The following is a 22,963-nucleotide window of genomic DNA, read 5'->3' on the forward strand; positions in this document are numbered from 1 at the left end:
ACGACTGAAATGACTTAGCAGCTACACTATCCCAGGCATTGTTCTAGGTGCTGAAGAGAGTGGTAACCAAGAGAGGATGCAGAGAGAGCAGGAATGACTCTCTATCTGTGTCTCAGGAAGAACAGCTCACAGAGCCCAGCTGCAGGGAGTGGTTCTGGGGCCGGACACTCACCAACCAAAGGCAATGACACCCTGGCATTTGGTTGCTCCCCAAGAGACAAGTGTCTGCTGTACTTGGCTTTGAACACCCCTGCCATCAGTGCATCCCTTTCCTGACCTTGTAACCCTCTTCTTACTCAGTTTTTGCACTCTTATCACTTCTCTCGTCTCACAGCTTCTGCATCTTGACTAGATACAGCATTTGCTCTTTTTTGCCTTCACATAGAAATTCTCCAAAGAGAAAGTGATGAGTTCAAGTCAGTTTACTTTTCTTACCAGTCACAGTCCTTCTAGGAACTTCTTCTAGATGGTTGGCAAGCCAGGCAGTTTTGGGGTCAGGCATCTCACATCTTCGATCCAGATGTGATCAAGGCTGATTGATAAGATACTCACTTATGATCCTGAGGTCATGACATTTCCCCTCTCAGGTCTGAGAAATGGGAAACATTCAGCTAAAAGAAGACTATAACTGCAGGGCACTTTGGTTCACTTCGGTGATATTTGTAAATATCTGGCATCGAGAAAAGTGCCTGCACCATAGGAAATGCACACAAGTAAAATTAGCTCATTAAACTACATCTAATAGGTTTGTACATATTTCACCTTCATGTTACATGTGACACTGACGATCAATTTTTAAATATTTATTATTTTTTTATTATTCATTTTGGCTGTGATTGGTCTTTGTTGCAGCTCGAGGGCTTCTCTAGTGGCAAGTGTCAACTATAGAGTTCGCGGGCTTAGTTGCAGTAGGAGAATCTTAGTTCCCCAACCAGGGATCGAACTGGGGCCCCCTACATTGGGAGCGAGGAGTCTTATCCACTGGACCACCAATTTTATAATTTTACTTGAAAAAAGGTTTCCAATCTATATAAATTAAGGAAAACGTCAAATACTGGGATATGCATTTACTGCATTGGTTCCCATCAGACCACACCACATGTCAACTATGGTCAGAGTTAATACTAAAAGTTCCTAAATTGTATTAAACTAGCTACAGAAAAAGAAAATGAAACTAGCTTTGACTTTTACAGTGTTGAATACCCCACATGGAAATTACTTCATTGGTTTCTCTCTTCTGTAAAAATTGGTCATTTGATTCTAAATTTACTTCAGATTTTTAAAAAATTTACTTCAGAAATTATAGTCTATGCTTACTTTTTCCCATAATGAAAATTATTATGATCTTATTGAGTGTCCATAAAACAAAGCCTTTTCTAAGATTTTTTAGCCTTTCATGCAATGTTTTGATAGCTTCTATAAACGTTCCTGTTATGTAGCCATGGCATTGTAAAATCTATGGGCAGAAAACATCATTTCAAAAACAGGCAGGAATTTTACTGTGCTTGCTTTGTCCTTGGCTAAAATGTGAATGTTGAAAAAAGTGCAATTCACAAATTATTATTTTGTTCCAATCAGTGTTTTTTCTCTGTCAGCTGGGCAAACCCTTATTCACTGTCAGATCTTTCTGAAGGGCCCTGCCCCCTTGGCTGCAGTATGCCCTACTCATTTCCATTCCATTACTGCCCACTTCAACCTCCGCTGCCTGACATTCTTTGTGAATATTTGCAAGATCATTCGCCTCTCCAATCAACAACTTGACCCTTCCAAGTGCACTTGCTTTATTCTCTGAGTAAGCTATTTTTCAAGGAGAACAGCATCAGGGAATCAAGGACAGAGCTCCTCTTTTTCTTTGGCAAGAATGGAAGTGTGGTAATTCCTTGAAAATCCATAAGCACACAGGCCTACCAGATGTGCTGATACATGCTTGTTTAGCAGCTTGCATCTTTCAAGACCAGTTTGAGAGATTATCAGTGACTTGGAGATCAAATATATTAAAGTATGCTGCTGCTGCTGCTAAGTCGCTTCAGTCATGTCCAACTCTGTGCAACGATGAGCATAAACTCTACACCCCCCAGGAGGAGGAAAGGGTTAAAGCTGAGGGAACTATTTGGAGGGCTTTGACCAGCAGGTGTGAAAACAGAACAGGTATGTTTATTCTTTTTGATTAGGGAGGAGAGCTTTCTGCAATATTCCTAAAACATGGCAAAGTTCTGTTATTAATATGACACTAACAGTGTCAGACTTTATTTTTCTGGGCTCCAAATCACTACAGATGGTGACTGCAGCCATGCAATTAAAAGACGCTTACTCCTTGGAAGAAAAGTTATGACTAACCTAGATAGCATATTGAAAAGCAGAGACATTACTTTGCCAACAGAAGTCCGTTTAGTCAAGGCTATGATTTTTCCAGTGATCATGTATGGATGTGAGAGTTGGACTGTGAAGAAAGCTGAACGCTGAAGAATTGATGCTTTTGAACTGTGGTGTTGGATAAGACTCTTGCGAGTCCCTTGGACTGCAAGGAGATCCAACCAGTCCATTCTGAAGGAGATCGGTCCTGGGGGGTCTTTGGAAGGAATGACGCTAAAGCTGAAACTTCAGTACTTTGGCCACCTCATGCGAAGAGTTGACTCATTGGAAAAGACTGATGCTGGGAGGGCTTGGGGGCAGGAGAAGAAGGCGACGACAGAGGATGAGATGGCTGGATGGCATCATTGACTCAATGGACGTGAGTCTGGGTGAACTCCGGGAGTTGGTGATGGACAGGGAGGCCTGGCATGCTGCGATTCATGGGGTCGCAAAGAGTCGGACACGACTGAGAGACTGAACTGAACTGAAAACATAAACACGTAAGAACAGGCATCATGGCTGACTGTCATTTTCCTTTATTTTCAGCAGAATACAAAAAGTGATTAAGAGGTTATTCTTCAAAACATCAGTTCCTTAATATTTTTCTGAACACATTAGAGAAAAGTAAGCTTTTAGAATGACAGAAATTGACAGCATGGGTTGCTGTTGTGATAGGGTATCCCTGAGCAAGGGTTTTTACAGTGAACAGCTGATGGTGGCGAGCACACGAGAACACAGGTGTCCACACAGGGCACCTGCATTCTGAACAGGTACAGCTGAAGCTACAGAAATGGTCTTAATTCTCCAAATTGTTGTGGTGGCCAGATTTTCACAAGACTGCACAAATGCCTCAGTCAGACTTTTAAGTTTTGGCCATCTTCCCTTTAGCATCAGGACTGAAGTCTGTCATCTTTCTAGATGCCCTCACATTTCCTCACGTTTTGCTTAACTGACTCTCACCTTTTTAAATATAAGTGCCCTTCTCATAGACTTAAGTATTACTCAGACCTATGTTACATTAGGACTCACAGACAGAACAAAGATATTTGATACACTCTTTGTTGCTATTGTTGTTTAGTTTCCAAGTTGTGTCCAACTCTCTTGTGATCCCACTGACTGTAGCTCTCCAGGCTCCTCTGCCCATGGGATTTTCCAAGCAAGAATACTAGAGTGGGTTGCCATTTCCTTCTCCAGGGGATCTCCCCGACCCAGGGATCAAAGCATGTCTCCTGCATTGGCAGGCAGATTACCACTGAGCCACCAAGGAAGCCCTGATGTACTCGTTAGAACTTCCAAATTACTTGCTAGGTTGTACTAACTTAGTGGTCATAATCTTGAATGCCAGTTTAAATTCTCTGAGGTCCTATTTCTTAGTATATATATTGGGAATCAAAATATTACGTCCTGCAAAGATTTTTACTGGAAAAGAACTGGGAAGAGATAAATGCTATGTAGATATACAATGATACCATTTTTCACTGAATTTCATTAAACACTATGAATTCTGGACACATGAATGATCTTACTTTCTACTAACATGAATGATATTAATTTCTTCTCTCTTAGGCAATGTCATCTGTACCTCCTCAGTGCCCTGAGGACTTGCTCCTGCAGAGACCCAAAGGCTTTCTCACGCTTCAGTTAGAAAAAGCATGCACAAGTCATTAAGAATATAGACAAGGCGGTATGTTATATTTATTTATTTTCCAGCTTGTACAAACTGGATGTAGAAGCATAAACATAGTACATTTCTACCATTTTCAACAAAAATATAACCAATATGTACAATTATTGTATTAAAAATACAAAAGGGATACAGACTCCACCAATGTCTTTCTAAAAGACATACAGGTACAAGTAGTATCAAAAGTATGAGGAAATCACCAGTTAATTGTACATTCTGCACTTGACATCACAGAGCGAACTGAGGTTACAGTCCTATGTTCTACGGTGACTTAATGCTTAGATAACATTTGTGCAACTTGTGTAGAGCAAGAGTTCTGTCTTTCTATATGCACATGAGGTCCATAGCCTAGAGAAGAAAACTGGCAAATAATGCATCTTACATGTAAAATTACAAATGCATCATTGACAATGTAATATATAAGCAAGTAGACAAATGCCATGATACAGGAGAGAATCATTAAATAAAGCACTGACATTGCTTTGATACAGTGAAAAAACACTGCAATTCGACTTTTAAAATTGGAAGCTATTTACGTTTATCTACTGATCAATATGATCAGCTGAATTTAATGGAAAAAAAATCCAAGACCAGCAGTTCCTCACATCTGAGTACTACTCGGATTGGCAGCCTTCACTTTTCCGGAGTCTGTGCAAAAACAACACAAAAATAGAGTGGAGGGTTCAGTCCTTCTGGGGTTAATAGCAGCTGTGAGCAGGTGGTTGCTACACTCAGGCCTTCTCCATCTCAGCGTCCGTAAAGCCACTTACGGGTCAGTCTTTGGCCACCAACCTGCCTTGCAAAGGCTGGCGGATCGCACTGGGTTTTGGACCTTTTTGATCTTTTTCATGTTAAAGGCTCGTGTGTTCCCTCGTGCCGATCGATCGATACAGGGAGGCTGTCTTGAAAGAGCAGTATGAACGGCTGGCGTTAGTGCCAACACCCCAAGCTGCTTTCACTGCAATGCTATCCAGTTATAAACGTTTCTCTTTAAAAACAAACAAGAGAAGCCCTAAAGCTAAATGAACAGAAATCAAAGAAACATAATTTAAAAAACAGGGGGTCTGCCGTCCGTCTCGATGGAGCAGGGCACGCCCAAGGGTGACGCTGCCCTGTGCTCCATAAGGCTCAGACACAGGACGCTGGAGTCCCAGGCCCTCCCCGGCCATGTGCAAACAGTTTGTAAGTAGAGCTCCAGCCCCTGGGGAAGGAGGGGTGGGAGCCCTGGGATCTAGGTAATTGGCTAACATCTCATGCTTCCAGGATAGGGCACTTCTGGGGGCGGCCAGGACGCAGGAAGAGGGGCTGTGCCCCGCCTCCTCTCTTCCTAGTGTGGCCACACCCTGTCCGGCATATTTGGTTTTTGAGAAACCCAGGCTGGCAACCCTACTTAAAGGTTCAAAATAATACTGTAATCATTAAATGGATATAACATTTACTCTCTGAACACAATCTTTAAACTCATTAAAAAGGAAAAAAAAAAAAAAAAAAAGAGGACATTGTAAACAAGCGGACGAGCACTGTACTCAAAGGATTTCGTTTTTGTTTTCCTTGGTGGGTTAAAGGCCCCAAGTAGTTCCGTGGCTGACTTTTCTCACAATTCCAATGAAACCAAGTGCTAGGACTGGATTGAAATCTAAAAGGGAGATTTTTTAAAAATCCTTCCCGGCGTGGATAAGTGCAGCCAGGGTGAATCATCGGTGGCGATGACCTTGGAATCTGGAATGATGCTGTGTTACGTGGCAGGCAGCGACGGGGAGCTCGGAGACGGCTGCGCTGTGCATTCAAGCAACGAAGTCGGAAAAGTGCCAGGGCGGTTTCTTCACAGTATTTCACATGCAAAGGGGACAGGAAGAGGGGTCAGGAGCCCCATGCTGCTTTTAAGGCAGGAAAGGAGGCAAACTGGTCCACCATCCTCAGAGTGTGAGTTCCAAGGCTCCGACGCTAGGGGGCGTCTTCTTGTGCTCTCCTTTGGGCGGTTGACTCGGGTCCAGAGAAGCCCGCACCTCAAACAGCAGACACTTGTTCATCTTCTGCTAAAACAACCGTGAAAGAAAGAAAGAAATCAATGAGTAAGCAAGTCATTTTCTTGTGCTTAGAGAGAATACATTCACCGATATGCTAAATAAAAACCACAGCTATTTTCTAAGTCTAGGTCACTATACTGCAGCTAGTCGGACACGACTGAAGTGACTTTGCAGCACCAGTCACTTACAATACTCATCTTTTTTTCTCCCTAATGATTCACAATGAAAAGTTTAAAGTATATTGTATATTTACTGATTGGAAATTCACTGACGGTAAATTCACTGAAGTGAAGTAGCTCAGTCGTGTCCGACTCTTTGTGACCCCGTGGACTGTAGCCCACCGGGCTCCTCCGTCCATGGGATTCTCCAGGCAGGAGTACTGGAGTGGGTTGCCATTTCCTTCTCCAGGGGATCTTCCCGACCCAGGGATCGAACACAGGTCTCCCGCACTGCATGCAGACTCTATAAAGCAGCACATGACCTTTTATAGTAAACTGCTAAGTCGCTTCAGTCGTGTCCGACTCTGTGCGACCCTATAGACGGCAGCCCACCAGGCCCCGCCGTCCCTGGGATTCTCCAGGCAAGAACACTGGAGTGGGTTGCCATTTCCTCCTCCAATGCATGGAAGTGAAAAGTGAAAGTGAAGTCGCTCAGTCCTGTCCGACTCTTAGCGACCGCATGGACTGCAGCCTACCAGGCTCCTCCATCCATGGGATTTTCCAGGCAAGAGTACTGGAGTGGCTTGCCATTGCCTTCTCCGTTTATAGTATACACTCACACATAAAGTCTAGAAGGATGTATAACAAAATGCTAATGGTGGTTGTCTGTAAATGACAGGATTATAAGTAACTTTCATTAATTGTTTTGCTTTCTTCTATAACAATTTTTTGCAGAATAACGTAAAAGCAGAAGGGGGAAGGGGTGGCACAGTCTGCCCCTCTGCATTCCCACCCCAAAACGGCCAGCTGGGTTCATACAAAGAAGGCAAAAAAAGCTCTAGAGAAGTGGGTTTTTCTTCACTAGACTTTCATTTGGAACTTGTTACAAGTCCAAACATTTTCCCAGAAAACTGAGGATTAGGGAAGGAAAAGGAGCCATGCACACATGTTATTACAGGGGACCCCGCTGCAATCTTTAGTTATTCCTCAAGTCGCTTAGGAAGAAGCAAAACGCAGCCCAACTGTGCACAGTAGGTTAGGGGCGTGGGGTGTGGAGCCCTGCGTGGGCAGCATCCGGAGGGAGAGCAGACCAGCCAGGATCTGGGATGCTAGAGGTGGGGCGCAGGGGCGGGTGCGGGGTGGGGATGGGGGGCGCATGTACCGTCCTCCTCGGCGGTGAGGCCCGGGGGTGCACAAGGGCCGGCACGTGGGTCACCATCACCAGGCCGGTGCCACTGCGGCCTGGGGGCAGGCCTGGCGCTGCCTGGGGTGGGGGGTTCGGCCGGCCGGGCCAGCATCCTGGACCGCTGCAGCGCCACAGTGTAGTCCGGCGGTTTCCGGGCCGGGTGCGGGTGGGCCTCGGGGAAGTCGGTGATGGGGATGCCCACGTAGCCTGGTGGAGTGGGCGGCGGCTCCCGGTAGCGGCCCTCCTTCCTGGCTGCTGGGAGAGAAAAGGCGCTGCAGTCAGCATCTAGGGAAGCGCATCCTGGGCCACGCGCATTCATCCAAAAGGAGGAGGACCACGATCAACAGTGCGCATGTGTAGCTGCACGTAGGCCTGCGGAGCGGGATGCGGGGGTGGTGCAGTGGGAGGCAGGACGTCTACCAAGCTGGCTATTCACCGGTCATCTCTGGTGGCACAAGTGACTAAGCAATCTAAGTATCTGTAACTCTAACCGGGTGACTGCAGAGCGTCTCGCTGGTCACAAAGTAACCAACGCCCAACCCTGGGGTTTACTGGAAACACCAGGCAAAGGAAACAGCAAGGCACCCAAGCCCAGGCCAGCAACCCTGGAGAGGGGCCTGGCCAGGCAGGCTGTCACCCTGTGCTGGGCACCCACCCTCACCAGGCAGAGGATCAATTCCATGTTACTTTCAAGCCTGGGGTCTCACTTCGGAAAACAGGGAGTCAAAATAAAGTTGGAAAAGTATACCAAAAGTGATGCAAATTTCAAAACTTAAGATTGTATGTATGTAAGGTATGTATTTTTTCTTAAAATCCTTTTATAGTAACTTCATGACATAAAGGCAGCTGAAGGCCAAGTTTTCTTGTATTTAACTTTCTAGACTCAACTGTTAGGACCTTAGATCATTCTTTCTTTTGCAGTAAAAATTTTGTGTATTAGTTTGTTAAAGTGCTTTTTTACTTGTAATTGTCATGATATGGAAGCATTCCAAGTGTCCATCAACAGATGAATGGATAAAGAAGATGTTATACACACACATATACACACACACTGGGATACTAGTCAATAAAAAGAATGAAATAATGCCATTTGCAGCTACATGGATAGACTCAGAGGTTATCATACTAAGTGAAGTAAGCCAGATAAAGACAAATATGATATCATTTATATGTGGAATCTAAAAAATAATACAAGTGAATCTATATACAAAATAGAAATAGACTCACAGACATAGAAAACAAATTCATGGTTACCAAAGGGGAAAATGGAGAGGAGGGATAAATTAGGAGTTTGGGATTAACATATACATGTGTATAGCACAGGGAACTATATTCAATGTCTTATAATAGCCTATAATGGAAAATAATATGAATATATATATATATATATGAATCACTTTGCTGTACACTTGAAACTAACACCGTATTATAAATCAACTATACTTCAGCTTTTTAAAAATTGCAACCTAAGAATAGGTATTGTTTTTTCCTTATTCACCTTGAAAAGACAAATTATATACCAGATTTCTCACTCTGTATCCTATAATGCATCCCTACACTTTAATCATGCAGATGTTGAGCATGCCATAAAGAATATATTCTGATAGGGTTAAGGGAAAATAAGAGACCTTACAACAAAAACAGCAGCAGCAAACTGATAGTGACTTTCATGTACTTAGGAATTATTATCTAGGCACTAGTGTTCAAAGTGTTTTGCAGATATTTCCTTTAAAACTCACACCAACTGCACAGATAGAAATTATTAAACTAATTTTACAGATGAGGCAACAGACACCATTTAGTGACTCACCCAGTGTCACAAAACTAGGACAGTGGCAAAGCACCGATTCAGCACGACCCCAGGCAGCCTGACTCCCAGGCTCTTACTGATGACATTACCTCTTAGCACCCTCCCCACCATGTTCTATCCTGTGCAGAGGGAATTTGTGTAGCAGAGGAAACAGCTTACCTACATAAAAAACATCAGTAGCAGATTTTTAAATATGCAATGTGTAAAGTTCTAAATACAATTCAAGGGAACAAAATAGAATAATAAAACATTTAAAACCGGTTCCAATTAAACAGAAAAACTTCCTCCTCTAGAGACAATGGCCACCCTTTCTGGTAACTTTCAGCCTAGATCAATACGAGAGCAGAGAATACCCATAAGGACAACCTACTGATCCTGACAGCTACAACACATGGAAGGTTTCCTGTGCTGCAGAGTATTTATAAGCACTAGCGCACAGAACCTCCTGGGCTCTTGTAAGCATCATTCACTTCAAAATGCTGAGTGCACTGCTAACTTGAAAGCCCTAAGGGGCAATGGGTGGGACAGAACGAGGAGAAGACCCACAAACACGTACTTTTACTTTTGAAATAAGTCAGGGTGCAGCCATGACCCACACACGACAGAGCCCGGCGGTCAGCTTACCGATGAGCCCCTTGGCGGCACTGGGTGTCACGGCTATGTGGGCAGCCATGGCGGCAGGTTTGGCTTCCTCTGCGGTCACGGCCGTCATGCTGCTGCTGTCAGCGTCAAGGGAAACATCCTTACCCCCCCTTCTCTTGATGGTGCCCGTGTCCCCTTCCGAGTCCTCTCCCCAGTACCCCGTGGACGAGGCCCAGCTGGCCCGGGACTGGGCCTGATCGAGACTCTCTCGGCTCTGACTCTGCCTGCTGTACTTTGCACTGTGGTCGGGAAACATGATTTGGTCCATATGGCTGCTCGAGGCCCACAGCCCTGCAGCATCCCCTGGGTAATCAAAGTGAGTGTGCCCAAAGGGGAGCGTCTCCCAGCTCCTCTGGTGCTGGATGGTCTGGATGTTATCATGGGAGCCGCTCGAGCATGACGTCCAGCTCCCTCGGCCACTGTCAGCAGCGTCCAGGGAGGCTCGGTCCCCCTGGTCCTGGGAAAGCTCCTCCGTGCTGGGGGAAGAGATCACGGTGGCTGCAGCATACAGGCCCCTGCTCTCAGACAGTGGCGCACAGGACCTAGGCGGCCAACGGGAAAGAAAAAAAAAGATGAGAAGGGGAGGGGAAGAAAAGAGCAAGATTAACTAATCAATCTACAATGAAACCCCCTTTTCCCTCAAAAGGTGGCTTCCTTTCCTCCCAGGAAAAGGATGAAGGCTCCAACAACAGCAGCCGCTCTGCCCTGTTCAGTCTCCGCCCCCTGGCCCTTGCAATATCAGTACAACATCGACACAGTGGGGAAAAGAGCAACCAGTTCTTATAATAAAGGAAGCTTCCCTTTACAGGGCTCACCACAGTCTGATTATTTTGGGAGGGCAGCTCATACAAAAGGACTGAGACACATCCCAGAGTTGCCCCCTGCCCTCAGCACAGAGAAACAGATCCCAGTGAAGACCAGCCCTAACTCGAAAGCATTCTGCCTGGCAGAGACAGCACAGTGCTTTCAGGAAATGCTGAGCATCAGAACTGGGATGGGAGAGTACCCACCACCTGGGCATCACACACAGTAAACAGCAGTGTACACGTGGAGGAGAGGAGCCCCTACCCCAGGCTGTACTGGTCAGGCTCCACCGCCGGCCGCCTCTCCAGCCGGCCGGAGGCCAGGCTGGTCTCCACGATGCTGACCGACGGCCTCTGGCGCCGCTCATCAGGCAGCGAGACGGGCAATGAATCGAAGGAGGAGTTGCTGACGATACTGGATCGCGAGGAGATTTCACTGTGGCCGGAATCTGAGAAGTTATCCACGGTGCCACTCGGAGCCAAAGTGTAGCCTGCGTAGGGACACACCAGTCCTTAGACACTGCAGGTTCATAGCGTCCACAATGCAGGCCACAGAAGTGGGGACTAAACACTCTACTTGTGGACTGAGATATCGCAAATTTTTACTCAAATGAATTTTAGCGTGTTTAATGAACGTTTGGAGAGGACGAAAGAAAACGCCATTATATGAGCCAGGAACTAATGCCGAGATTATGGCATGACCTGACTCATCTTAGCGCTCTTAAATATAAATTATACTACACCTGTTTATACAAATGAAACTATGAAGAATGACTAGGATCATATTTAAAAGTATGTTTTTTTCCTCAACCTGAAAAGTGAGCAATTTTGCCTTCAATGGCATTATTATTTTTTAGAATTTTATGGCAGAGAATAACTCCATTGGGAAGATCCACATTATAAGTGGACATATAGGAATAATAAATAAGACCTGAAGAAGGTATCTTTGGGTTTTTTCCATTTGATTTTTCAACATTAATAATATATTGGATAAATCACATAAAAGCCAATTGTTTTGAAGGATTCAATGTACAAAATCTCCACTTTCTCCCTGGACCATCACTATGTCTAAACAAATGTCCATTTTCTGCTATGAAGGACACTTAACTCTCCTTTGTTGGTAAAAACAATTCTGAAAGTCACAAAGGAAGAAAGGCTTGTCCCGACATTTTTAACAACAACAAAAAATCCAAATCTTCCTTCTCAGTACTCGTTTATTTTTTAGCATTACTAAGAATCTAATGCTACTTAAAATACTGATTTTATATGATTATACGTGTACAATGCAAAATTTTCAATGCCACCTACCTAATTAAAAAAAAAAAAAATCTAGAACACCTAAATGTTGCTCATTACTCTCTAAAGAGTATTTTCTCATCCTTTCAGTAAATTATGAATTCCTGATTTATTTTTTTAAAGGTTACACAGGTCTTGATATGATTTAATGTGTCCATCTATGAAATGTCTTTTATAAACCACACTATAAGCTCTGACAGATAAGATTTCCTGAACTGTCTGTCCAAAAAAAACCCAAGAAAACCATCACTCAGGTGGTGCCCTGGACACGTGGAGGGAGGGACTATTTTCCTCAGCTAATGAGCCAACTCCTGTCCTTCCCGCTGGCTCTGGGCTCTGTAAACCCCACCTATCCCATAGGTCCGTGGTGCATTGTTATTCTTGTTCCTGTTCTCACTTCCAAGAGAAGAGGAGGAGCTGGTTAAATCCAACTGCCCGGAGCCAAAAGATCTCAGCTGACTGCCACTGCCACCTACCAAGGGATGAGAGAAGAGTTCAGACACACCCACCGAACACGGACTACAGACTGATACTACATAAAATGCACAGGTGTCCAAAAGAGCTAGAAAGTCAAGCAGGAACAGTATTTGTTGTACCAGTGAACTCTCACAATGGATTAATCTCTTTGGCCTTGTCTAGTGAGAATGGTCTGGCCGTTTATTATGGACTTATGCCCATTCACTGAAAGGGTAGGGGGTGGAAATAATTCTGAGGTTAGGCAGCAGAGAATTACCTCGTATTTTAAGATAAGAAAGCATTAATATTGGAAGGTGAGCCTGAGTGCCTAAGATGTAATCTCTTTAAAAATAAGATAGTAACAAAAAAGATAATCAAGACCTGTGTTAATACAATGAAAAAATAAATCAGGAAAATATTAGTTTTTCTTATGTTTATATAGCCCTTTACTCCATAATTAATGCTATATAATCATATTTAGTTAGAACTGTTAGTATAAAAAGAATTATTCCCACACTTATAATCAGTAAAAAATGAATTATAAAAATTATAATAACATTACTAAAAATGAATTTTATATAGTTATATAAGCTTAACACTATTTATAGTTATAATATTAAAGAATACCAAAATTCTTCAAGATTTATAAACCGAGGAGAAAAAAATCCATTGGATGTTATACATCAGGTCGCTTTTGTTTTTCTGGCTGCACCTTGTGGGCTTGAGGAACCTTAGTTCCCTAAACAGGGATGGAACCTCGCCTCAGCAGCAAAAGTTCGGCGTCCTGACCACTGGACGGTCAGAGAATTCCCAAGGTCATTTTAAGTGACTATATTGTCAGAAATGATGGAATCTCTAACTGAATTTATCATGGCTGAAAGAACAGGTCACCAGGAAGGAGAACGCAAGTCACCTTTCCGTGGGGAGCTCTGTGGGGAGGTGGGCGGAGAGGAGAGCTGGGAAGACGTGTTGGATATCGTGTCTTCTGCTGGCCTCCTATGGCGCTCCAGACTTCCTTCTTCAGACAAAGAAAGAATTTTCTTTAAAGCTTGTGGAGAGTTGATGCCTGGAAGAGAAAGAACTTCAATGTGCAGAATAACCGGAAGAACCCAAACACCTTTCTGTGCCAAGACTTCATATTCTATTCTGTTGCAGGCTGTCTGCAGTCTCAGAGGTCTGTGTGCGCTCCCCAGGTGAACTGAGGTACCTCACAGGAGGCACCAGGGACCGCAGCACAGCTTCTGACGCCCTCGGGGATGAGAGAGGCTGCTTCCGGTATTCCATGCTAGGTTCTGAATCTTGGCCACCATATTATTCAACAATATGTTGGGCAGCAATGAAGACAAAAAAGAGACAATCTGGAAATACTTTAAGTTAGGATGAAAGCAGTGCAGCTCAGAATATTTATCAGAACTCAAGTTTGGGTTGGAAAGAGGTATTTTGGTGTTGGAAAAGCTAGCGTGTGGGAAGTGGGAGTGATGGCAGGAAAGGATTGAGTCAAGAGGCAAAAGGAAGTAGCAGGAAAGAGACTGAAGGAGCATTAAGGAATTCCACACTAATATCTGGTCAATAAGCAGATGAAGGAGCAGCAGCAGGAGGGGACCTTGAAAGTGCCCGGAACCAGAGGTTGAGGGAGAAGGTGTCTTGGGGGAGCCCTCGAGCACCAAGTGCAGGATCAAGCAGGAGGATGTAAGGCAGAAGAAAAAGGATTCCATGTGCTACTCTCAGGTGGTTTTCCCCCTAAAAACTACTTTAGATGTGAGGAAGTCACATGAAGAGATTCTTACTAAGTCTGTAGCATTATTATGAGGCACTCTCAATTACCATATTTTGAACAACAAAGAGACCTAAGGGGAGGCATTAGAGGCTGAAACTACCTCAATTAATATTAGTTTTGTGGGGTTTTTTTGGCTGTGCTGGGTCTTCATTGCTGTGCGTGGGCTTTCTCGAGTTGAGGCGAGTAGGGAGTACTCTCTAGTTGCGGTGTGGTGGCTTCTCATTGTGGTAGCTTCTCTTATTGTAGAGCAGGAGTCTAGGACTTGTGGGCTCAGTGGTTGCAGCTCCCAGGTCCTAGAGCACAGGCTCAACAGTTGTGGCATCCAGGCTTAACTGCTCCAAGGCATATGGAATCTTCCCAGGTAAGGGATCAAACCTGTGTCCCCTGCATTGGCAGGAGGATTCTTAACCACTGGACCACCAGGGACATCCTTAAATATTTATTTTTGTCAGCTTGGGTCTCAGTTGTAACATGCAGGCTTAGTTGCCCTGCAGTATATGGGATCTTAGTTCCTTGACCAGGAATCAAATCCTCAGCCCCTGCATTGGAAGGCAGATTCTTTACCACTGAACCACCAAGGAAGTCCTTATGTTAGTTTTGATGTTCTCAGACTTAACAGAATCCATTAAAAAAGGAGGAATGAAATTTAACGAAGATTTAATCCTTCATTTCACCTCATGTAAGTGTCTGATACTACTTTTTAATACAATCTTTTAAAAATCATTTTTCAAGCAATCTTTTAATTATGCAAATAATAATATACACAGGATACATGAAAACACTAGTTACACTAAAGCTACATGAATGAATAGCTTTAATTTGGAAAAAAAATTTTTCCAAAGACAGCATCACACACAGAATGAAAAAGTGCTGCCTTTGAACAATGTAGATGGATGTGAAGATGCTATGCCTTAGAAAACTCTGTTCCACTTTGAAAGTACTTTGATGACAAAGACATTAAAATAAAAAATGCATGAAGGGAGACTTCCCTGGCAGTCCAGTGGTTAAGACATAGCCTTCCAATGCAGGGCTTGCAAGTTTGGTCTCTGATCATGGAGCTAAGATCCTACCTGCCTCATGGCCAAAACACCAAAATATAAAACAGAAGCAATATTGCAACAAATTTACTAAAGACTTTAAAAAATGGTCCACATAAAAAAAAATTTTTTTTAATTGTATGAAGTATTGAGAATAAAACTTGGTTCATGAATGGGGGTGGTGGGTGAACTCAGCAACTCTAAGTTAATATTTTATAGTATGTGACTTTAAATGTTTATTAAACTCTCTTAAGAAGACACATGACTATTTCATCCATACTCCTGAAGCTCATAAATTCAAATAGGCCTAAAAATATTAGAGAGAGTCTCCTTGGGAAAGGGGGGGATGACTCTCTATTAGGTGTGCCTCCATGTGGAGTAACAGGCTGTGTCCATAAAAGAAGCAGAAAAGAGGCAATAGAGGTTGACTTGCAGGAGTACAGGGATATTCTTAACAGGGAAGTGGAGGGACTTCCCTGGAGGTCCAGTGGTTAAGATGCTGTACTTCCACTGCAGGGGGCTTGGGTTCCATCCCTGGTGGGGGAACTAGATCCCATATGCCACATGGTACAGCCAAAAAATAAATAAAATTATATTTAAAAAATAACACAGTGGACAAAGGAATATTAATTCAGTTTGTTTGTGATAGAGGCAGCAAAACAAATATTTCAAAGAGGAAAATGTCCCATAAAGGGGAGATATTTCACTTTTCCCCAATTCAACAAATGGGACACCTGCTGATCAGGAGGAAGGAGCCAGTGACAGAGTACACGTCACAGAGCACTCGTGACAGGGCACAGAGAGCATCTAGGACTCCTGCCTGATGCATGGACAGCCTGCAGCCGGCCGGGAACTGTCCCAGCTACCAGTACCCTATTCTATCAAGAGTCAGCTCTGCTGCCAGTTGTTTTTTTAAATTTCTTTCCTTTTATTAATATTGTTTCCTGTCACACAGACACACACACACATATATACAGACAGAAAAAAGAACTAGAACATTTTATGAAAAATAATTTTGCTCCATTTACATAAAAGAACTAAACTAGTCCATACTTTACTTTTAATAGGAAAGATGAAGCTCCTTTAACTGGAGCTGACTATTTTCCTCCCAAGTTACAGAACTGATGATTCAACAAATGAAAGTTATGCCTCCAGACAAATCATTTCACTTAGAAATATTCTGCCTAAATTCCAGCAACTCATTGATCAAAAGGTTAAACTAGTTTAAATAAGGTATATGGGCAAAGCAGCTTCTGTACTTGCTAAAAGTTAAATGAGTAAAAGCCCCATGGCCTGCCTCTGCCCCCATCGCTATGACAAAGGAACATGACTGAATGAGATGCTCTATAAAAACAGTTCTTCCCACTAGCAAAAGTAAAGTTTAACTTCATGAACATTAATGTCTTATTCAGAAGGGACAATCAGGGAAAACTCAGGTATATCAGATGAAGTTATCCAAAATAAGCACTGTTCCCTAATCTGAGAAGCAGGTGGTGAATGAACAGTGCCAAAAGGGCGTGTGGGTTGTTTGCATTTTTGTCGAGTTGTATGAGTTGTTCGGATAGTTTGGAAACTAAGCCCTTGTCGGTCACATGGTTTGTAAATATTTTCTCCCATTCTGTCAGTGGTCTTTTCATTTTGTTTATGGTTTCCTTTGCCATGTGAAAGCTTGTGAGTTTGATTAGGTCCAATTTGTTAATTTTTGGTTTTGTTTCTATTGCCTTGGGACACTGACCTAAGAAAATGTTGCTATGATCTACGTCAGAGAATGTTTTTGCTTATGTTCTCTTCTAGGAGTTTTACGATGATAGGTCTTATGTTAAAGTTTTCAAGCCATTTTGAGTTTTTTATTTGTATGGTGAGAGGGCACGTTCTAACCTGACTGATTTACATGGGGCTGTCCAGCTTTCCTAGCACCACTTGAAGAGACTGTCTTTTTCTTAATGCATATTCTTGACTCTGTTGAAGATTAACTGACCGAATTAACCCAACTTTGTAATTCAACTATACTTCGATAAAAAAATAAATGGGGGAAAAAAAAAGAGGGTGTGAATGGAGTTACCTACCGAAAGGTGGGAGGTCCTTTACGGGAACTTTCTTCCGTGAAGGGTAAAGGGACACGGCGGGAACCTGCAGTCCCTGGTTGAGTTTGTGCGGCGGCTGCGGCGGCTGGGGCTGCGGCTGTGCTTTCGGCTGCAACCCCGCTCTCGGGGCCACTGGGGAGGTCTCCGATTTGACAGGCTTTTTGTCAGTGGGATTCTTAGGCACTGGTAATTGTTTGGTTTGAAAATAGAACAAGAAGTTGAAGAGGTTAGTGGCCACATATAAGATAATTGCATGAGCGTTTTCTGCAGTTAGAATACAGAAATGTGTATTTTTTTTCCTGTTCCTCATAAAAAGGATAGAAACAAGGACAGGGGGAGAACTTTTGTTACAGAAAAAAGGCACAGCAGGACAAGATTTACTTTATGAAGCTAGCCATCTCAAAGGATGATTATACTATTAAGTACCACATTAAAAAAAAAACTGTGGATAGTTTAATATGTTATAAGTATGTCTATAAAAAAACCCAAATATATTATAAAATTGTAAGAGGAAAATTGTTAGAAATTATTTTCCTAAAATGGTACCCCAAATCCCATGATATGTTTTAAGTTAATGGATAATATTAGCTACAATCTTTTTACTACCAAATTCTCTCTCCTATGGGTTAGAATTATCTATGTTGCTAACAGCACTCAGTACTGCTTGAGTATTATACTGAGTGTATAATTCCATGGCAGATAGAAGGCAAGCCAATTTAACAGGGCAATCAAATGCTGTATTTAAAGTGTATTAATATTCAAGACAACTCAATGACATATTTGACTTCCTCCGTTTTACACATTAAAGGAGCTTAAATAACCTGCCTAAGGTGGCATTGTTAGGACAAGGAACAAACACGATTTTAATTCAGACCAATCTGACTGCTGAGGACAAGCTCTTCTCCATGATACCTGGTGCTTTTCTAGTACTTGGGTAAATCTAATATAATAACCTGAATCTTCTCGATCATCCAGCATTTAAACTCTGTAGAAGGTATCTTCAAACTTGCCCATTGTTGTTAATTCGTTGCTAAGTTGTGTCTGACTCTTTGTGACCTCATGGACCGTAGTCCACCAGCATCCTCTGTCCATGGGATTCTCCAGGCAAGATTACTGGAGTGGGTAAACATTTCCTCCACCAGGGGATCTTCCCAACCTAGGGATCGAACCTGTGTCTCCTGCATTGACAGGTGTATTCTTTATCACTGAGCTACCAGGGCAGCCCTAAAAGATCCCAAAGTGTCCTAAATGGAAAATGCCTCTGTCTTACAAATTCAAATGCCAAGAGAAAGAAAGCAGCCCCCATTTCTCACCAGGCCAGATCTATGCATTAGGCTGAGCTGAGGTTCCCTGTGGAGCAGAATTGCCCCCGTACGTGGCAGCTGAATTGACTACTGGGTGCCTTCTGGGCAAAGGGGTAAGGGGCAGCTAGTACACCTCGGTCTGTGCCCCTCCCAGACTGCCCATCACTTTGCAGGTATCTTTGTGAGAAAACAAGGGATGGGAATAGGCGCTGCATCTACCCATGTGTCCCTTGCCTGCACCCTGGTAGCACTGGGATGAAACCAAATAAGCCAGTCACCCTGAAGTAGTCTATGGTGTCATTGTCTCCACGCTAAACCCCACTGGACACGAGCCCAAACCCAGGACTGCGCTGTGTGCTGTAATTACAGGAAAGGCTAGCGTGTCTCAGGATGCTATGTGCCCCTGCACCCTGCCCTGCTGTGCTGGCACAGGAAGCCTATCTGCATTCCAACTGGACCTGCAGCCACTTTAAGGAGAAACTCACGTGTGTTGGTGGCCGGCTCACACTGCAGGGATAGCGTCTGAAGACTCTCCTCATCCATCTCGAGCTCCAGATTGGACAGGTACTGCTTCACTTTGCGAGCCATCTGGGCATCTTCATATAGCTTTTTGGCATTGAGAAAGGAGCTACGACGCACCCGCTTTTTATGCCCACCTGTCTGAGCAACATCTAGCACGGTTGCGTTTGTACTACCCTGGCTGAGCGACCTGGAAGATGAAAAGGCAGAGATGCAGCTCGCTCCAGCACAGGGTCACCATACCCACAGGAAACGTGCCAAGGCTTCTCTAACAGTCTAGTTCAAGAGGCCACATGCCTCATTCTGGTAAGTAAACTGTCACAAAGGAATATAGAATCATATCATATTTATATAGATTAAAATATAATATATAGATTTAAATGATTTTTTTTCAAATTAAAAATAATTCTACATACACTATATGTATACATATACGTTTGGTACGTGTTCTGTTTGAACTAAAAATTCTACTTTTTTGCCTCTAGAAAGCATCCAAGGCAGTTCTCTTGTAGAAGCCAGCAACTAATAATTATTGTATATAAAAGCTCATGCAAGAATATGCAGTTACAATAATTAAGAGTGACATTAAATTTATTTCTCCTAAAAGGGATGTCTTACATAGATTTAAAGAAATTTACCCACAATGTTCACAACTGTTTTCTTGTTGCTTGGGTTAAGTGTAGTGAGTTTTTCGAGTAATATGGTCAATTTGTTAATAAAATGGTCATGCAAATGTAAAAACACATGTACAGGAACTAGCATATGAGTTGTTAAGAATTATTTTTGAAAAGGACTGGTTTATAGAATGAAAACAGTAGTTAGTTGAGCTGTAAAAAAATTTAGTTTTAACATGTAGGGGCACCTTCTGTATTACATAGATTCACTTCACAAAAATCTGTGCAACAGTATTTAAATTGCACAATTTTCCCTTCTAAGATCCTTTCTCCCCTCACCCCAGGTTAGACTTTTCTCATTTCAAAACACACAAATTGTATTAAAATTAAATCTTTTTGAAAGCTCAGGAGTAAGGCTTGGCCTGTGGTTCCCCAGAACAGTCATCAGTCATTTCACAGCTCTCATGGGTCATGACCTCACAAGCAAAAGCCCCAGTAGATTAAACTTGAAGTCAGTTTGCCAACTGAAATTCTGCTAAAGCAAGAGGGTTAAGAAAAAAAAAAATGCAAAAATGCAAAGCGTCAGGAAACACAGCGGGTAAGAAAAACACAATGCCATGAGCAGGATGAGAACTGTGTGGGTGTGCAGTGCCCCCACCACTTACCCCAGACTCCTCCACTTCTTCTTCCTGTAAGTGAGAGCCGTGGAGGTTGAAGCATGGGTGTAGAGAGAGACAGAGAGATCACAAGCTCAGAAAGAAAGGACCAGACTTCTGGATAAGCAGTACTAGAAGCCCACAAACCATAAACTGCATAATCGCCTCACGCACACACACAACTGGACCAGCAATAGCTTTCTGGCTCAAAAGACAAATGAAAGTAAATATTCTGTTGTAAAGACTTTGTTCTCTCTTTCACTGGATTCATCATTTTTGGCTACACTAACTGAAAGCTCAATCCATTGTGTGGACAGTGAGACAATACCACTTGGATCATTTACATATTTTAGTTCATACTATCAATTATGCCTTTTAGCTCTGTAAATCAGCATTCTGAAAAATAAGAATAGTTGTGTCTCACGGTCAATGAAAAGTGTCTGAGGGACAAACTTTTCACTGACAGCCCAAAGTGCACCGGATGTGGAATCAGACAGTCATTATGAATTACAGCTCAATGGAGATTCTGTTCACACCCTGATAAATCTCACCACAGATGGATGTATTCACAACCTTCTCTCATTGATTAGGAAGCTCTAAGCTCAACCTTCTCTAACCCCAGGAACACTGCTGAGGGAGACACTCACCGAGTCCTGAACATGAGGGCAGGGTCCATGTTCACAGAGGCCATTCGGCCAACGTGACGTATTTCCTTTGCAATCATTCTTAGCTTCTCAAAATTGACCAGCCCGTCAACCTTGGAGTCATTCCCTGTAATTGGTAAAGAAGGAAAAGGGAATCACATGGCATTCATCCTATACCTCCACCGGTGGAGACAGAAATCTTCCAACTTATATATTTACCTTCGTGAAGGAACGTAAGATCCTTCTTGATCACTGGGAACAGGGGGATGATAGGAGGCTGCAGGTTCTGACTGTTGAGGACATTGCGGTATTTCGCCATGTTTCTGGAAGGATCAAACAGGTCTTGGAGATCTTGAAACAGCTTTTCGTATTTATTGGGAAGTTTCTCCCAGGTAGTTCGCAGTCTTGCCACTGGTGCCAGGTTTAGGCCACTGAGAGGGGAAAAAGAAAAGTGGTATAAAATTAAATGACTCGTCCTGTTGAAGGACGGTAGGAATGTATTGCTTATTTATTAACATAGAACACTTCTGCGTGCATGCTGTGTATACACAGGAATGTACAGGATTTGAAGGACTATTAATAATTCTGGGTAATGAGAACTGAAGATGGAAGCAGGGACAGGGCCTTGGGGTTTGGTTTAACCCAAACCCCAAACAGGCCTAAGTACTTGGCACCAAGCAGGCATTTGATAAAGCAGATTAACAAATATCCTGTGACACTGGGTCATCTGTAGAGACGCGGATGGACCTAGAGTCTGTCGTACAGAGTGAAGTAAGTCAGAAAGAGAAAAACAAATATCATATAATACTGCTTATATGTGGACTCTAGAAAAATGGTACAGGTGAACCTAGTTCTAGGGCAGGAATAGAGATGCAGATGTAGAGAATGAATGTATGGATATGAGAAGGAGGGGATGAATTGGGAGATTAAGACTGACATATATTAATAAACACTACCATGTGTGAAATAGAGAGCTAGTGGGAAGCTGCTGTATAACACAGGAAGCTCACCTCTGCTCTGTGATGATCTAAAGGGGTGGGATGGGGAAGGAGGGGAGGGAGGTCCAGGAGGGAGAGGATATATGTATCCTTATGGCTGACTCACTTTGATGTACAAAAGTAACTAACACAATGTTGCAAAGCAATTGTACCCCAATAAAAATATGTGTATATATATCCTATGATAATAATTTTAAAGCTATAAGAATAATAGTATGATCAAATTCTTAGACAGAAAAAATGACTAATTTAATCATCAGCATCAATTTTTTTCATTGTTTCAATCTGTATTTTCTTCCAGCCTCTAAGCACTTAGAGGAGAAGAAAATTAACATTTAGTAGGCATCCATATGCCCTGTGCAAGTGATGGAACTCTATACACATTATACTATTTAGGTTACTTGATAACTCTTTGGGTCATTGTTATTTTATACAGAAATAAATTGACATTCAGAGAAATTCAAATAATTTGCCCCAAGTCACAGAGCTAAAAAAAAAATGGCAAATACAGATTTTCTGGGCTTTAAATCAGCATACAAGGTGTTTTTTTTTAAACTGAAGTACAGCTGATTTACAATGATGTGTTAGTTTTAGGTGTACAGCACAGTAATTTGTCATATATCAATACACTCACACACACAAACATACATATCTGTTCTTCTTCAGATTCTTTTCTGTTACAGGCTATTACAAAATACTGAGTATAGTTCTCTATGCTATACAGTAGGGCCTTGATGTTTATCTACTTTAAATATGTTAGTTGCTCAGTCGAGTCCAACTCTTCGTGACCTGGACTGTACCCTGCCAGGCTCCTCTGTCCATAGAATTATCCAGTCAAGAATAGTGGAATGGCTTGCCATTTCTTACTCCAGAGGATCTTCCTGACCTAGGGATCAAACCCAGGTCTCCTGCATTG

At 42.8% G+C, this 22,963-nt stretch overlaps 1 protein-coding gene across 22 annotated transcripts in view; it reads right to left on the reverse strand.

The window, feature by feature from the left end:
• Positions 1 to 4,016: 4,016 nt before the first annotated feature.
• Positions 4,017 to 22,963, reverse strand: part of RAPGEF2 (Rap guanine nucleotide exchange factor 2) — a 275,356-nt gene continuing 256,409 nt past the window's right edge. For 7 of the 22 annotated variants that reach the window (XM_055550903.1, XM_055550900.1, XM_055550915.1 and 4 more), the window contains 11 exons: positions 21,269 to 21,480; positions 21,053 to 21,176; positions 20,415 to 20,438; positions 19,102 to 19,325; positions 17,295 to 17,495; positions 13,328 to 13,480; positions 12,308 to 12,430; positions 10,928 to 11,153; positions 9,842 to 10,401; positions 7,384 to 7,662; positions 4,017 to 6,072 (listed from right to left, as the gene is read on the reverse strand). In XM_055550903.1, the coding sequence (XP_055406878.1) occupies positions 6,044 to 6,072; positions 7,384 to 7,662; positions 9,842 to 10,401; positions 10,928 to 11,153; positions 12,308 to 12,430; positions 13,328 to 13,480; positions 17,295 to 17,495; positions 19,102 to 19,325; positions 20,415 to 20,438; positions 21,053 to 21,176; positions 21,269 to 21,480 (2,155 nt within the window). In that variant the 3' untranslated portion in view covers positions 4,017 to 6,043. The remainder of the gene's footprint in view (positions 6,073 to 7,383; positions 7,663 to 9,841; positions 10,402 to 10,927; positions 11,154 to 12,307; positions 12,431 to 13,327; positions 13,481 to 17,294; positions 17,496 to 19,101; positions 19,326 to 20,414; positions 20,439 to 21,052; positions 21,177 to 21,268; positions 21,481 to 22,963) is intronic. The other 15 variants (XM_055550911.1, XM_055550910.1, XM_055550922.1 and 12 more) reach the window with 11 other exon arrangements.

This window comes from Bubalus kerabau, chromosome 16 (genome assembly GCF_029407905.1).
Source record: "Bubalus kerabau isolate K-KA32 ecotype Philippines breed swamp buffalo chromosome 16, PCC_UOA_SB_1v2, whole genome shotgun sequence".
Classification (NCBI taxonomy): domain Eukaryota; kingdom Metazoa; phylum Chordata; class Mammalia; order Artiodactyla; family Bovidae; genus Bubalus; species Bubalus kerabau.